Source organism: Bactrocera oleae, chromosome 4 (genome assembly GCF_042242935.1).
Source record: "Bactrocera oleae isolate idBacOlea1 chromosome 4, idBacOlea1, whole genome shotgun sequence".
Lineage (NCBI taxonomy): Eukaryota > Metazoa > Arthropoda > Insecta > Diptera > Tephritidae > Bactrocera > Bactrocera oleae.
Window position 1 is genome coordinate 43,520,897 of NC_091538.1, and position 17,890 is coordinate 43,538,786.

The following is a 17,890-nucleotide window of genomic DNA, read 5'->3' on the forward strand; positions in this document are numbered from 1 at the left end:
TGTCCCCATATTTTTAAAATGCCGAATCATTATTCTGGTATTAAATTTGCACGTTTTGCAAACGTTGTTTCGGAGTAAGTTTGTTTATTTTTAAATGGCAAATTAAACTGAGTATAAATTAAGTCACAACTGTCAGAAAGACCAACTTCGAAAAAAGTATCGCCTCATTAAAAATCACACGTCAAAAATAACCACTCATTATCTATTATAAATGAATACCAGAGACGTTTCAAAATCAGTTTATTTTAATAAAATTATCTTAGATACTTGAAACAACTACAACACAATGATTACGAGAGTCAATCGCCCTTCCCACCCTTAATTCTGCATGGTCAGCGACACCATCAATGAGACCAAATTCGCATTTCGTGCCTCCCACGGTACGGTCATATCGTAAAAGTATCGTTGTATGAAAGTCCACACATTCTCACACATCGTTGGATATTTCAGATTACAAGTGTGGTATATCTTGAAGCACAAATCAAGCGCTTGCAAAAATGATTGCATGCAATAGAAGTGATTTTCCAAAGCAACGTAGATTTTTGAAATTGTGCATTCATTTGGCATAATTACAACCAGAAAAGGGTGTGTGGTGCGATTGACCGGTCCATATTTGCGATTATATAGATCCAAACGTGATTCGTATGACTCAAGCGTGTTAAGACGCATCACAAACGAGTCAATGCTATCAGTTAGATTGGCGCGTATGCTCAACTTGCCATAGTGATCCTTGAAGCGACTCGTACAGGGAAGAAGCGCAGTCAAACCAACGGCGTAAATGAAGTCCTTTTCATCTGAAAAGTGTTAGAGAGTTGAAATAAAAGTCAATTTAGTCATATGGATGTGTTATTAAGTTCCATAAGAAGAGGTATGAGTATAAAGGATATGTCGACTCCATTAAAAACTATTTTCATGTATAGTAATATTGAATTATTTTTTATATAATATTTCCATGTGTGGTAATATTGAATTATTTCTACCAATTTCATAACAGCTGTTAACGCTCAATAAAGTAATTTTCTAAACAAATTTCTTTTCATTTTCAATCCTAGTAATCAAATTTTCTTATTTAGGTTAGTGGCAACCTTTCTAGAAAATATTTATTTTCTTTATTATTATTTTCTGTTTTCAATTACAATGAAGTATATTTATCAACTGCTTTCAATTAATATATTTAATGCAGGTGGCAACCTTTTTTCGTAGAAACTAATGAGTTGCACAGCAAGCAATCAAAAAATCAGAATTATTCTATCGATTCAGCCTTCACTATGATGATGAAGATACTGTGCCCTTGACGGTATTTTGTTGCGTAACATAAATTCGTTGCAGACAGTTCACTTAAAAATGTTTTTGTTCCAGGCTGATTAATGTCTTAATAGGGATTATGTCGAATAAACTTTTTAATATGTGCTCAACGGAACAGTTGTCCCCCTTCTCAACCAAACAAACCACACTATATATCTTACTAGGACATATATATTTTCCACTAACTGTCTTTATTATACGTCTTCACATACCTTTACTTGCCATTCCCATTTTGCAATACTTGTACAACTTTTTGATGTCGTCATGATGGAGCTTCTTATCAAATTGCGGTGTCACCTTCTTCATGTAGTCATCCCACTTGGACACCAATAGATTTTCCTTATCCGGATAGACGTGACGAAAATCGATTTTATACTGCAAACAAATTACTTTACAAAACGTATTCAAACGCGACGGTCGCACATACCAACTCAGCTGCACGTGGATCGGCAAGCTTTGACCAGTTGGTCAGCAGTTCAGCCAAACCGCTTTGTTGTAATTCCTTCTGCCGCAGTGTCCAGGTCTGAATCCATTTATCACACACTTCCTCCCAGCTAAAATGGTCCGTGGTTAGTAGTTGCTTCAGTGCCAGCGCCGTCATCTCATCCACACGTGGCACATGGCCGGGCAAGTCTTGCGGATATGTGGACATGGTGTCATCATCGTCCATTAAACTGCTGCCGGTGCTCATCGGCTGTGTCATATCAACGTCAAACGTACAATCTTCATCATCGCTGAGACGTATCATGCGGCGGCGCTTGACATTCTCATTGGAGTAGCGCTGATAGAGTCGACCCAGCGGGTTGCCTTTGCCACCGCGATAAATAAAGTAATAATCCTGCAATCGCACCGAGATAAAAGAGAGGTTCGGAATACTCCAGCGGGTATAGCGTAATTTTCAAGAGCATCCACACATTCGCACTCATCAACGCACATATGTGTGTACTTACCGCTGCGGCTTGCTCATTGGGGAATAGTGTTATGATGTCACCTAAAATCGCACGCAGATCCTTTGGGCTCAAAGACTCCCCCTGACGCATTACATCGGAGACAATGAGGCGTACGATTTCATTGCGCTGGCTGTTTTCTAGGTAGCCATTTTTGTTGTAAAATTGGTTAATGCGCTGCCCAATGTGCGAGCTTTGCAGCACCTTGCCGGTATCCTGCAAAGAAAAAAAATATTAAACAAAAGTTGTCAGCTCTTTAAAGACCCACCCTCTCCCGCCTATCTACCTACCACTTTAGGGCATTGCATAATCAAAGGTCCCTTGGGTGCATAGCCATCGCCGACGCTGCTCCTTCCGCCGCCGCCCACACCTACAGCAGTGTCTATATTTGCCGTTCTGCCGCCATTTGCATTGCCACCACTGCCGCTAACACTCGCCATCATAAACTGCTGCTCGGCATTTACGGTTTTTATCATTGAGGCTCTGGTCGTCATTGCGGCTGCTGTCGATGTGGTCGTTGTTGTTGCCGCTACCGCCGCTGCAGTTATCGTTGCCATTGCGTGTCGTTTAGGTGAATTGGCATTTTGTGGCATGAAGCTGAACGCGTCGCGCAAATCTAATGTCGGCTCCAGCACAACAGCTGGCATATTATGGCCCATATGCGCTGTGGTACCACTGACGCCCGGCAGCAGGCTTAGAAAATCCTCAGCTGGTGCCCTGTTGCGTTTGATAATGGTAGCTGATCCCGTTGTTGCTGTAGTTGACGTGGCGGCGGCGGTGGTGCCGGTGTTTGGAGTGGCTGTGTAGCTCGGTATAACGGTGAGTGTTGCTATGGCATTATTGGTCGCCATATTAGCTGGCATTGTTTGCAAGCTGTTTGTCGCAGTTTGTAGTTGTTGCAGTGACTGCATGGAAATCGCAGGCGCGACAATGGATGTGGGCGGTTTTTTGACTGCCGCATTAATGGGTGCAGCCGTGTGCCGAGGGGAAGCTACCCGTGCGGTGCTGCTTTTGTCTGTTGTCGGAAACTGTTATGCGAAGAAGATAAACAAAGAGAATAACCATCGCTCAAAGTCTTATGAAATCTTGATTCACCTTTTCTTTGCACCATGCAAAGAGTTTTTCCCGGAACTCAGCACGATAGCCTATGTGGCGTATGGCTGTGTTTATGTCGTCCGCTGTGAGATATTTTAAGCTACGAAAGGTGATGTCATTCACTGGGTAAAGGTAAAAATAGGAAAAAGGGGTTTCAAAATGTATGCTTTTGTGGAATTCTGCTCGTTTACAATTTAAATTCAACTCCGTGTTTACGGTATTAATATATACATGAGGTTTAATATTTATTTACTCAAGTTGAGTATTGTTATTGGATTTCAATGTCGCGATAATTTATGATTGGTGCGCATATTTGTTGACACTAATTGAGTTTCTACTACATGTTAAAACTTTAGCTGAAGTTTTTATAATAGATTAATTGTATGTATTTTTTAAAATTAAAAAGTGGAGTAGTTCCTTTATACTAAATATTGTAAAATATTGGAATTAAAAAAAAAATCATAAAGTACAACTCATGCATGTATAACTCTAAATCGAACGAAACATATCTACCGATTTCAGTAATTCTAAGTGCTAAACCACATTGTGTCCGAGAAAACACAAAGCAGAAATCCACCTGACCCGTATGTTAATGACCGACTTTATCAACGTCTTTTGGTAACCGTCCTGAGCCGGGAACCGTGGCTGAGCAGTAACAGCATGTCTAGTTTCAGGATGAGAAGTCATAACTGCTGTTTGTTGGCCCGAAATTAATAAAGGTTGGTTCAGCAATGCTGATATAGTGGCGGCAAACTGGAATGGCTAATCTCAGACCAACAAACCACCCAAGGACTTTAGGTGTTTCAGCCTCTCCTCTTTCTTATTGGAATCATTTTAGAGGCTTAATTAATTAGGTTACAAGAATTAACAGTTGAGACCTTCTTAGATTTTAAGGGTGCGTTCAACAAAGTCTTGCCGGAAACAGTCATAACCGCTCTGGAGGGTTTTGGGGTTGAACCGAACCTCAAGCAGCTTACTTTCAGTCTTCTCTGCGTCAGAGTGGAAAACTTAAAGTTCGTGTATAACGGGGGGCATTGCCTATGCATATGAAGTGGCACTGGTCAAGGAAAAGTTCCTGAGTACCGTGTACAATTTGACGCAAAGGTTCCTCAGCGTCGAAATTAATTAGGAAGTGGCCTCACCATTAACCCAAAAAGTCGTGTGCTGCCAGAAGACTGTGACCATTTGAGTATTCCAATCATGTTTCTACAGAATCTGCTATCAAGAGTGAGCAGGAACTTTGTGTATTTTTGATCTACCGATTTGCACATGACTTTTACAGTTTTACATCCTGATAGATCATTCCATTGAATTTTAACCTACCCTGCTATGCTCTTGACCAGATCGTCGTAAAGACAATTCATGTTTTTACCAATGCCGTTCTTGTTATGGGATCTACTATCTAATTGCCCGCGATGCCTTTATGAACTGACACCCAGTAGAAGTGAAGTCGCTGGTTTCTAGCGTAAGCAACCAAGGCACTTTTGGCCGGTATGCGAAACGAAGTAGTTGACTTGATTGCTGCTTGTCTGTCTATATGGATGTTAACTGTGGAGTTGCCTGCTGATGCATTAAAGGATAGCACCGCGGCTTTCCCCCTCTGCTTTAAAGGCTACCTTGTGCCCACATCAACTCCGTCCTACATTTTCGAGATAGCCGTATAAATGTTTATTGTGTTGCGCGCATCTAACATACTTTTTCGCCACCATCTTTTTCTATGTTTACTCTAAATCTTCTTTCCCAATTGAAAAGTGGGATCATGTAGTCGGTGCCTATTATCCACTCAGCTTCTGTTATGTATAGCGTGGCGAGCCTCTGAACTCTTCCATTGGCCTTCCGACACATTCATATTTCGAAATATAAGATCAATGAATATTATTGCATTTGCAGTTGCAATGTTGCCATATCAAAAAGAATTTCGTTGTTCTTTCTTAGCATAATTTTCATATTATAGCATATACATGTACCGCTAAGTACCAATAATAATGGATTCGCTAACAACATACTCAATGTCGTCCTAACCTACTCAACACGCATACCGTGATGTACGACTGTTCACATTTCCATTGTATTCCGATGCCCTGTTGCATGCGCTGGAACACAACAAACCTCGAAACGAGCAAAATAAAACCGACTTTCAGTGGTAAACTCTCTCTCTCTCTTTCTATATGAGCGTATAACAGTTAACGCTATGTGCTAAGTGCCACCACACACACACACACACGCAGAGCTGACATCTTGTAACGGCATTCGTATAGCAGGAATTATGCGAATTCGCGTGAATGCTAAGCGGCCAAGGAGCGCACCAAACCCGCCCACCACACCACACAGCACCAAGTAAGTGAGCGACGCAGCACAACAACGCCGGCGCAAACAATAACAGAGCCGCAACTACACTCTCACCAAGCATTACATACACACACACAATGGTGGCATGCACTGCCAGTCTGTATGGTATATACTTATGCCTGTGTGGATGACTGCATGGTGGGGTGGCGGTTGGCCTTCGCATGCCAAAGGCAAAACTAAATGCAAAGGTTGATAAGGGCAAAGGCAAAAATAACAAATATTGGCATGAGCGGATTTTTTTCATGCTTTGCAAACGAGCAAGCAAATATACCCACACATATATGTACATATGTACTTATATATGTATATGAATTGGTGTCTGTATGTTTACGCGCATATTTAGACTTCAATAAAAAATGCACACACGTACATACGCACATGTGTTTAGCAGCAATTTTTTTGCAGGTAAGTATATATGCATGTTTATGTAATTTTAGAGTCTGTGTATTTAAGCGTGTTGTGTTGTTAACGTGGTTCTGTGCGTTTTTTTAAGTTATTGTTGGAATTTTTGATTCCTTTATTTTTTCCACTCGCTTTTATGGCGAAAAGGCGGTGTTTAGGCGAATGGGTAGATAAAGTTAGCGCTGGATACACACATATGTACATATTTTCAAATGCACAGCTGCGGTAAAAATATATGTAGGCGAATGGATATAGAAAAGTGTGTACATAAGTGGATGTTTGTAGGTCTTTTCAAATGCTTACATATACATATGTATTTTCGGGCAAAAGTCTGGTAAATATTTTTGCAAACATATTTGTACATACATACATATATGTATGTATATTTATAAGCAGCTTGCTATATCTGTATATCCATTATAGGTGTAACTGCATATACGACATTTTTATACCCCGAACAGGGTTAAGTTTGTAACACCCAGAAGAAAACCTTGGAAACCCTATAAAATATATATATCAATGATCTGCATGACGAGCTGAGTTGATTTAGCCATGTCCGTCTGTCTGTATTTACGTGAACTAGTCCCTCAGTTTTTGAGATATCAATCTGAATTTAGCACATATCCTTTCCTCTCCAAAGAGCCACTATAGCATATAGTGTAATTTTCGAAGAAATTGTTAAGATGAAGCTGCCATACAAAGTGACCGATCAAACTTCTTGTAAGGAATCTTTTGTATTTCAGAAGGATAGAAATTATAGCTTCTGTGCAACCATATTTTAAATTTTTTTCTTGTTTATAAATGTAGTAGTATGGATATTAATATTTACATATGTATGTATAAGGGGCAGAGCTAAGCATGCTGTTGTTGGTGCAAATGTGCGTATATATACATACCATGTGTATATATTTACTTGCTCTAAACCATTTAGTTAACAAAAATTTACATATATATATTCACATGCATATATATGTTTACATAATCAAATTGCATATTAGAAATTTTTCCGTGGTGTAAATAATTTTTACTGCGCAAAATTAATTTTTTCCAGCATATATTTATTTGTTAAAGTAAATACAATTATAAATAATTAAACTACGTATAAAATATAATTGCACTATCGACGAGGCCTTCATGTTGCAACATTAGTTGCATGTGTGTAAAGGTAATAAATTTCTTTGAAACACTTACATTTAAGCGTTGTATATAATATCTCCAAATCGAATTGCTTCAGCAACTTCATTAAAATAACGTCATCGCTTTCACCAACTTCTGTCACGCCTATAACCCCACCACCACGCATTGTGTCCAACTGAGCGCCAATATGTTGCACGCCGGCATTGTAGCACGCTGCCTTGATGTTGCATGAATCGGTGTGGGAGTTGTGCGAGTTTTGCGTGTCGCCTTCGCCCGTGTAATTGGCGATGAAGTCGAAGTCAACCTCAGTTTTAACCACAATCTCAGGCGTATCCATCATTGCACCAATGCTAATATACTTAAAGGCTGCTGCAATAAACAGTTATGCGAAAAATCAATACACTACTAGCCGTTTGCTTTGCTGTAAGCGCAAAAAAATCAGTCTAAACACATCTATTCATCACTAAAAATCCAGCATGCACCGTGCGAAAGCCAAAATACTACTGGCAACTCCAGTGCGACTTATCGATTGCTGCCGCACTGCCGCCAACACGCCGCTACACCGTAGCTTCCCCGTATATGTATACGGAAATATATGTTTATAAGCGCATGGCAACGCGCATGTGTATGTGTGTACATCAACTTAAATTCAACAACAACGCTATCATTTAAACATATCTACATAAATATATATAGATATATGTATATACAAGTGTATGTGTTCACAACAATAAAAAACACCCAACAAGCCAACCTACCTCAGCCCAGCGCTCAATACCACACGACACCCTCTGCCAACCACACTTCACCTCGCATATATTTATTTGTGTGTATGCGCACTGATGCCTCGTATACTTTTTCGCTTTCATACGAAGCTTACTAACATGCCACCTACTGCCTGCCCGCTAGCCAACCAGCATTGCTGTTAAACAAGCAACATCCCATACAGCATACATACCATACATAGCGCCAGCACACAATGCAGAGTGTGAGTACGGGCTTTGTGCGTTGGTGTTGGTGACAGCCTTTTGCACAGGCGCTGCTCGCTCCTGCTGCTGGCATTCATACATATAGCCTTACGTGCATTCGTCATTGACGTGTTTCGTTTTTGGTCTTGTATTGCGCAGCAAGCGGCTCTGCGCAGCCAATGGATACATAACGGTCGTCTGTTGGTTGCTCGGCATAGAGCTGCCAACAGTTTGGATTTTCATGTTGGTGGCTGAGGTGAATTGGAAGGGAATGACATGCAATGCGGCGTCTGCGAATGAGAGTGAAAAAGGAAAATTGCAAAAGTGTTGTGGTGATTGTTGTTGGTACAAGCACATATGTATGTATAACTATAAATGCCTGCAAACATATTTACACACATACATATGTACAGTTTACACTTGTACGCCGATATGTACACTTTTGTGTAGCAAAGCTTAGGCATTTTTTTGAGGTTTGATACAAAGCGCTTATGCTTACATATATACATGTAGACATACAAGTATATACATACATACATACTTGCATGCACTTAAATGCTATTATCATTTATGTAAAAATTTAGGCGTGGGAATTTGTGAAAATGCAGAGGGGAAATATATATAGTCGTGTGTGTAAATACGAGCAAAAACAATAATAAATTCATTACAAAAGAATTACAAAAGTGCAGATAACAAATTAATTGAAATTGAAATATCTTTTGCTTCATATGTATATCGAAGACTATAATTGCTCAGTGGTGAGTGGATTTAGCAGAAAGTATTTACCAATCAGATTAGGTTACATAAATATTACACTGTTAAATTAAGTATTAGAATTTATCGCATTTATAGACATACCGACATAAGTCGCCGATTTTTAACGTAAAGAAGCATCTTCTAAAAAACATGGTCCCTTATTTTCATTAAAATCATGTCTCGCTAATGATCTCAGATATGTACATATACATATATTTTATTAAAATTCAGGAAAAAACGTTCACTATGACTGCACCGAAGCTATAATATCTTTTACAGGTGTATTTCTTATAGCAACAATATATACTTATAATCAGGGTTGCGAATTTTTTAATTAAAAAATTTATTTGGCAGGTTATTATTTAGGTATACTTCGGATACCGAAAAGTGAGTTTGGATAGTGCAGCGGTACCATGCTTTGATGTACGTCATTTGCGTCCAAAGGAAATTCAGACGGGATTTTGGTGGCACTCCCCCGAGGAGATTGACCATTATGAGGTTGATAAACATGTTTGCCGAATCTGGAAGTATCGCAAGAAGATCTTACCATCGCGATATGTATTTTCGTGTTCGATAAACAATCGCGCCTGTTGCATCATCAATTCAGCCAAATCCAAGAGTTTCAACTCGCAACTTATCGGCGCAACTTGCAGTTAAAGAACGGTCATTACAACGGATAATTCATGTTGGCTTAAACCTGTACCTACCGTACAATATTCAGATAACAAGCCGGTTAAACCCTTTAGATTTGCATATTCGCCTAGAAGCTTGCCAAAAATTATTAAAATGGCCGAAGAAGACAATAACTTGATAAATTGCCTGTTTATGTCTGATGAGGCTCATTTTGATCTAAACGGAAATATAAACAAACAAAATTGTCGTATATGGAGTCAATAAAATCTAGAAATAATCCACGAAAAGGAACTTTACCCAAAACGAGTCTCTATGTGGTATGCAGTTTCATCAAGATGTATTGTCGGGCCGTACTTGTTAGAAGAAAACGGTGTAACAGTAACTCTCAATGGGCACCGTCATTTAAAGATGTTGAATGAGTTTTTTTACCTAGCACTGCGCTGAGGACGTAACCCTTTCAATAGCGTTTGGTTCCAGCAACTGCACACCTCCCACGAAAATTTGAAAACAAAATTAATATCAAGCAACTTCACTTTCTGCTGGCCCCCAAGGTTATCTGACCTGACTGCACCTTTTTTTTATGGGATTATGTCAAGCAAGAGGTGTACAAAACAAAACCCAGAAATCTGCCTGAATCGAAGCAGTCCATTAAATCGATAATTGAGGCAATAATTGGATAAAATAAAATAAAATTTGAATTGCAATTGCAATACAATAAAAAAAATAAAATTGATTACAAAAATAGGTTATTGCGGTTTGTTGTTGTAGCACCATTCGTGTGTCATCCTTTACTTAGAGTCTCCGGTGTTTCCTTCTGGGTTTTACAAATTTTCGGGCGAACTTAAGAGGCATTGTGCAGAGGGGAATTCATTATATACTTAATTTAGTATATTAAACTAAAGTCAGAGTAGAAGTAAGACTCGATTTGAAAAAGGAAGCTGTAACATTTCCATAAGTGCTACTAATAAAATGAATAATTGTCGCACTTGCTTTTTTATTCCAACGATTCAATGTATTCTGACGAAAGACTTAACACATTTTTGAAAAAAGAAGTATTTCAAATTTCCTATATCCTGAAGTAGTTCATAACAACTTCCCCCAAGGATAGATGGAATCTACGGTTCAATTCTCAAAGTATCCATCCTCCTAGCTGTGCTAAAAGAAGTACTTACACTTTAAAATCTCTCGGCGAAACATAGAACTCATGTTCCGTGGCACCTAAACACACACTCTTAATAATAATCATAATTTATGGTCTGTCCTTGGATCAATTCATCAATTGGATTATAAGCCATATAACAAATATTTTCTTGTAAAAGTACAAATCCCACAATCATTATCAACCCGGTTCAAATACGGTACGCTGTCATTGTATCACAGTCTACAAATAAATACAGTCAAGACCAAAGTCTTTGGACTACCGTAAACCTCGTGAATTTGCAGATGAGGCTCACTTTCATCGGAGTGGTGCGGTAAATAAGCAAAACTGCCGATTCTGGGGCGATTCAACTAAATTGACAATTTGGTGAGGTTTTTGGTCTGATGGCATCATCGGTCCGTATTTCTTTCGAAATGAAGCTGGTGACACCGTTATTGTCAACGGAGATCGGTATAATTCGATGATAACCAACTTTTCATGGCCGTGCACAACACGTGCAACAACCGAATTATTGCGAGAAAAGTTTATAGATTCGATAATTTCAAGAAATTGTGACATTTAATGGCCTCCAAGAAGTTTTGACCATTAGATTAGATTAGGGTTATTTGAAGTCATTGGTCTTTAGCAATAAACCACACTCTCTTCAAGCTTTAGAAGTCAATATGGAACGAGCTATTCATGACATACGACTTGATTTAGTGAAAAAAGTACTCTTATTGGAAAACCTTTAAGAAAATATTAAAATTATAATTTTTTTACATTAAAATAAAAAAAACACAAATCCCCAAAAATACACATATAATATAATTATTTACTGCTAATATGAAATAGAAAATATAAAAACAGAACTATGGTAAGTGCATTTGTTTTCTTTAAATTAAATTTTGAAAGTATGCACATACGTATATATATATAACATATTTACATGGAAAATTTTCACATTTACATCACCAAATATACATAAGTATATAAGTATATATGGTATATATAAGGTATATACTAATGGTTGCTAGCGAACAACCAAAATATGGAATATATTAATAAAACCACACTTTAGGCCAGTTAATTGGCTTTAATTCGCTAAAATAATGTTGCTGTCTTTAATACCTGAACAATGTTTCCTATCTGTTTAACTGTTATACGCGCTTACTCTTTTTATCACCAGCCGCTCTCTGAGAAAAACTCACAAGAGACTACCTCTATTTTGCAAACGCGAAATGACAATGAATCGGAACACCACCTGTGGCGGCTGCAAGCAGCGATTTCAGCAGAGAACGTAGAGGAGCTTCTAAGTTCTCTGATTTCAGTACACTTGCATTTATGTTGTTAGGAATGCTTGATTACGTTCTGATGTGGTTTTTATGCTTATGATAGGACCAGAGAATTTGAATGATTATTTTCTTGTTCTGAGTTCTCTAATAGGACTTCATTTTGCTTTAAAGTAATGGTGCATGAAGTAATCAAAACAGTCTCGAAACATATCACATGAGAGCATGCGATGTGACTTAACATTCAATGATGTGACTATTGATTTTGTGATGTGATGATATGTGATATGCGCTGAGATGTGACAATATCATATCATGCCGCTGTTGGTTGCCAGTTATGAAATATAACTAAAATTAATTTTTATGATAGTTTTACTGTAAAAAAAGTTAGGTAGAAGTGATGTCAGGTGGTGTGCAGCTGGCTCAATATATTTTTATCTTGCAACATGTTGACACAAAGTATAAAAGTTTTGTTCACCGAACAGTTGTTTGTAGATCGATCAGATTTTGGCAAAAGCAAAACCGTAATCGTGCCTCAACCGACGTCTTCACCAGAATTGGCTTCGTGCGACTTTTTCCTATTCTTAAAACTGAAGAAACAAATGAAAGGAAAGCGTTTTACCACAATTGATGAGGTCGAAGGGGGATTACTTTTAAGCGGACAAAATATATTTTGATTAATAAATAAGTACTTTTCAAATAACTTCAAAATTCACCTTTTTCTTTAAACACACCTCGTACATATATAAATGATGCGGGTCTGTCCGTCCGTCCATCTGTCCGTTCAAGCGATAACTTAAGTAAATCTTGATGAAACTTGGTAACGTGTTCTCTGGCACCCTGGCAGATGAGCGCGATTGGAGCCACGCCCACAAAATGTCATTTAACAAAACCTTATAAAGTGTCATAACTAAGCCGCAAATTAAGATACAAAACTGTTATTTAGTACAACGATTCGAATTAATAAGAAACTACTTTGGTTTTAAAAATATTTAAAAAATGGGCGTGCCCACCCCCCATAATAAGTTGAATGTGTATATTTCTTAAACCATTCAAGCTATAGCACCCAAATTTGTACAAATTAAATGTTTTTCACACCTCTAGCGACAGCTTGAATAGGTGAAATCGGATCATAACCACGCCCACTATCATATAATGGTCTTGTTAAAAACTATTACAAGTATGATAAAGCAAAAACTAAATGCGTCAGAGACATTAAATTTTACATCCAGGATGGCACAAGATAATTTTATAGGAGCCGATGTCAAAAATGTACGATGGACGTGGCACCGCCCACATTTAGGTGTAATCCCGTTGTTCCCGAGATACTTGACCGATTTCAAGCAATTTTAGTACATATGATTATTTTGACTATGATTGATTATTTTACATATTTATAGTGCGAAAATAGGCAAAATCGGACTAAAACCACGCCTACTTCCTATATAACATAGCTTTAAATTCCACCAGTTTATTTCACTCTCCAGTATACAAATTAAAAATTAATGAATATATCGGAATAAAACTTTGCACAAGATCAGAAACGGATCATAACTGTTCAAGTCCCTAGAAACCGAAAATGTGAACCCCAGTGCCTACAGTTGACTTTTTACCAAAAATATCGGTAAATGTGTATGATAGCTAATTTAAATTCATATAATAAAATAAATAAATGGAACTGTCGATAATAGTATGTCTTTGTGTCGAAAATGGGTTAAATCGGATCAATACTTTTAGTAATTTAATATAAAATTTTGCCAAAACCCGAAGTAATTTCCCGAGCTTTGACCCTTGCAAGTTGCGAGAGTATAAAATGTTCGGTTACACCCGACTTCTTACTTGTTTATATCAAAGAAGGTCATACATTTTTACTATTGAGTTAAACTGTTTTCAGCTGTTTTAGAATCCCACTTGAAATAAATCCACACAATTATGCTGCACAATATGATTACAGTTCTTTAAAATTATCACTCTATAAATATTTATGGGAATTAGGAAATTCTTTCATCAAAGGCTCATCTCCTTTAGGAATTTTATGATAAAGTTGTAACAAAATTAAATCATTACACTCACCTTTTCTAAATAATCACTACAATTTGTTTGGAAATTCCTCACGAAAAGTCCAATATCTATTTACACTGCCGCTACGTTCTTCCCGCCTCGTTGCGGTAGCCAAAGCAATGCAAAGCTTCGTGCCAATTCAAAACATTCGCAAACAAAGCTGAAATGTGTAAATACGAACAAATTCTCTTTGCAACTGATGACCGACAAAGTGAAAGTATTTAATTTACTTTTACGCCACTTCAACATTTCAGCCAGAACAGAAACAGCAAATGCAGTAAAAACAACAAGCCACAATTATTCCAGCACAGCAAATAGTTTATCCCGTTATTACCGAGAGCTGCGCAGGCTATTGCGGTGGCCGGGTAACCAGCACAACCGAATCGTGCCAACGTAACCGAGCGACCGCAAGAAAGTGAGGATCAAACGACCAGGCAGTGTTAGAGTTGTTACAACAACAACAACCACAAAGCACAGGGCACAACAATGGAAAATAACAACAAAGCTAAGAATGACTTGCAGAAGGATGCGCTGTCTCACGCAAAGAAGCAGGGAGGGTGGGGCGACGTGTCAAAAGATGAGCCACCAGCAGAATAGCAACAGTTTGGGTTAGCGCTGTGCTTTCGCAATGACGCCGGCGTTGTGAAAATAACAGCATAATAATCCGGCAAACCCAATCTGCTTTGATGCAGCGGACGCAAATAAAATTAGAATTAATGGGAATAAATTGATAGGGTGGCGCAAGGCGTAGTATAGATCAGCGCGTAAAGAAGAGAAAATGTGCTGCCGAGAGACTTGTGTGGGTGCAACACTTATTGGATTTGATAAAGAGAAGCTCGCGTTGATGAGCAGCTGGCGTCCAGCTTCGCGCCAGATTTGTGCAATATTTGCAATTTCCACCAGCATAAGGAATAAAAGAAATATTAGCTCTGGTTGTTCGCCAAATGCAGTGCACAACTAACACAAAACAATCTGACAGATGGCAGATGGAAGGATTACATTAATGTCACTGCAAAATTATTGGGTAAAAGACAAAGGGTAAGTGAAGGCAAAGCGAGTCCCGCAAACTAAACTATTTATTACTTTTGAAGTGCGTTTGTTCAGCAAGTGGAAATACCAAATCAGAATAGCAAAGTAGTTGCAGTACACAAACACAATTTCATCATGATATAATACATATGTATGTACTCGTAAATGGCATAAAATCAACTGGAACTTCGAAAATAATTATATCTAGGAGACGGCAACAAGCGGAAGTACAAAACCGATTCCAACTATTTTTTTTTTTTTTGCATCCGAACAACTTCGTATCTGTATTACGTTAAGACATCTCGCAGTAACAAATATTTTTGGTATAAACTCAACGATAGGCACTGGGATCCACATATTCGGTATCTCGGGGCTTAAAAAGTTATGGTTCCATGCTTATCGAAGGTATTATTACTGCTATCTAAACTTCGCTGTAAATCCTTACGAATAAAGTTAAGGTTTCTGTAATTTTTTAGACGGTCATTGTAAATTTAGTTCTTTTACACATGACATTTGAGTGGATCTGGTCTGGACGTGGGTCACTAATGCACAATGATATGCTAAAACAAGAAAAAGTGTTAACTTCGGTTACCCTTGAAAATTAAAAAACTTTTATGCAAAAACTTGTTTTTTATTATTGTGGTTGTTGTTGTTGTAGCGGCAGAATTTTGTCGAGTTGACAGTCCTTGGCCAGAAAAAATCCGGGTCCGTTGCGGTTACGTAGACCCGACTGTAACGGAAACGGTTTGGATTCTTCGGTTTGTTTGGAAGATACACGCCGAAGTGTAAATACTCGTATTGTAGCATTTTCTTGAATCCATGCAAAGTTTTGTGAATATATCTGGTCAAATAAAAAAGTTTTGTTTACAAGAACTTGGTTTTAATTGTTCAGTTTTTATGACAACTGTACGCTAGTCCTGTAGTGGTCCGATATCTGCAGTTCCGACAAATGAGCAGCTTTTTGGAGAGAAAAAACGTGTGCAAAATTTTAGAGCGGTATCTCTAAAACTGAGAGACTGCGTTAGGTACGAAATACGAATAGAAATTAATGACTAGGTTTTTCGGGAAAAAAGTTCTTATTGACTTTTTCTTATCAAGGCAACAAGAAATTGCCGCGGTCTGAACTTTTTCGTCTACAAATGTTCAGGTTAGGTTAGTCTGGCAGGCTGAGAAGCCACGTAAAGGAGACTTTGACCACCAGATGGAGTGTCGACAAGTAATTCAAGAGGAGTTGCCATCTTTGAGAATGCCAGCGATTAAAGCGAATGTTAAGATTGCGTTGGATTTGCAAGAATTCAGGACACACACTTATCTTATGAAAATTATTATGTATATGGAGAATATGGAAGCTGGCGTAAAACCTGGATCGAAATCGCACATTTTGGTCATTAAACTATAGTATATCCAATATTATACTTTCGCTTAATTTTGCTAAGATATCTTACATATTGATCGATATATACGGCTGGCTTTACAAGCGGATGTATGAATTTCTTGTATTATTTTTATCAAATTTCGTATATAAGGTAGATGGGGAAGTATTTTAACTCGATTTTTTCCAGTTTTGGTATTACGACATATCATTACCAGAAATAGAGGCTTTCTGATATATACGGTATAAGGCCAACCGGATGTTCGAAAATATTTATTTACCCATTTTCGGCACGAGAGCATTCTGTTAGCACAAAAATACTCTCCTTGAGTTTCAATACTAGAAATCACAGATTTACCGATATGTTCAGTAAAAAATCAGCCATATGTACTGTGGTCCACGTACTTGCGGTCTGGCCTCTTGTAAAGTTATAGGCCCACTTCGACAATTTTTAGGCGTACGATGTAATAACCTGAGGGAACTGTTTATGGAAGGTTTTATTCTGATAACTTCGTTGATGTTGAATTTGTATGGTATACTGTAAAGTGAAAGCATCAGATGGAATTAAAAAGTTTGTTATATGGGAAGTGAGCGTGGTTGTCATCGGACTTCGCCTGTTTTCACAGTGTATAATAAGAATAATTGGGTAACCTCACACACCGAATTGTGCTGAAATTGGTTAGGTGTTTCCTGAGATATAGGGTTTCGTCCAAACACGGGAGGTGTCTAGTATTTACTCCTGCTCTTATAAAGCCATTCTCTACCATCCTGACTGTGAAGTTTAATGCTTACGGTGCATTTATTCACTTCTATAGTTTTCAACATAACCAAATATTTTAAGCCCATGGTGCTTCTCGCTACTGCAATCCTTTGTACCAAATTACGGTTTGGTATCTTAATTTAGTCCTTAACTATGGCACTTTATAAATTTTGGTTGAATTACATTTTGTGGGCATGGCAGTAGTACGATTACGCCTATCTGCAATACTTACCTCCTTTGGGTACCAAGGAACATATGTAGTATAAGTTAAATCAATATATATAACATTTTTTTTTTTGTTGATAGAAATGTAAAAATACAAAAGACCATTGAAATATTTATTTCTCAGTAGCACAAATTTCAATATAAACAAAAGCACAAAAGTAGCATCACAAGACTGTGAACCAAGAAAATAAATTGCGATTTCATTTTTAACACTTTGAACACTCAGCAACACAAATGCGACGTGACCCATGCATTTATTACATGTTACACTTTATTTGTGAGTAAGAAGCCAACTTATGAGGGTAATAATTACAAATAGTAGAGCCGAAGCATTTAGTCGTCGCGCCATGTCTGATCATAAATTCACTCAAACAGACTGGTAATAATGACAATTGTAGGACCGACTACTTAGTAGCAGTGGAAA

At 37.9% G+C, this 17,890-nt stretch overlaps 1 protein-coding gene across 1 annotated transcript; it reads right to left on the reverse strand.

Annotated features, from left to right (window-relative positions):
- Positions 1-223: 223 nt before the first annotated feature.
- On the reverse strand, positions 224-7,715 carry LOC106623880 (uncharacterized). The gene is made up of 7 exons (XM_014243514.3): positions 7,290-7,715; positions 3,348-3,469; positions 2,543-3,280; positions 2,256-2,468; positions 1,733-2,143; positions 1,518-1,680; positions 224-794 (listed from the first exon to the last, which is right to left on the reverse strand). The coding sequence occupies exons 1-7, from the start codon at positions 7,573-7,575 to the stop codon at positions 319-321; spliced, it is 2,409 nt and encodes an 802-aa protein (XP_014098989.3). The 5' UTR covers positions 7,576-7,715; the 3' UTR covers positions 224-318.
- Positions 7,716-17,890: the final 10,175 nt, after the last annotated feature.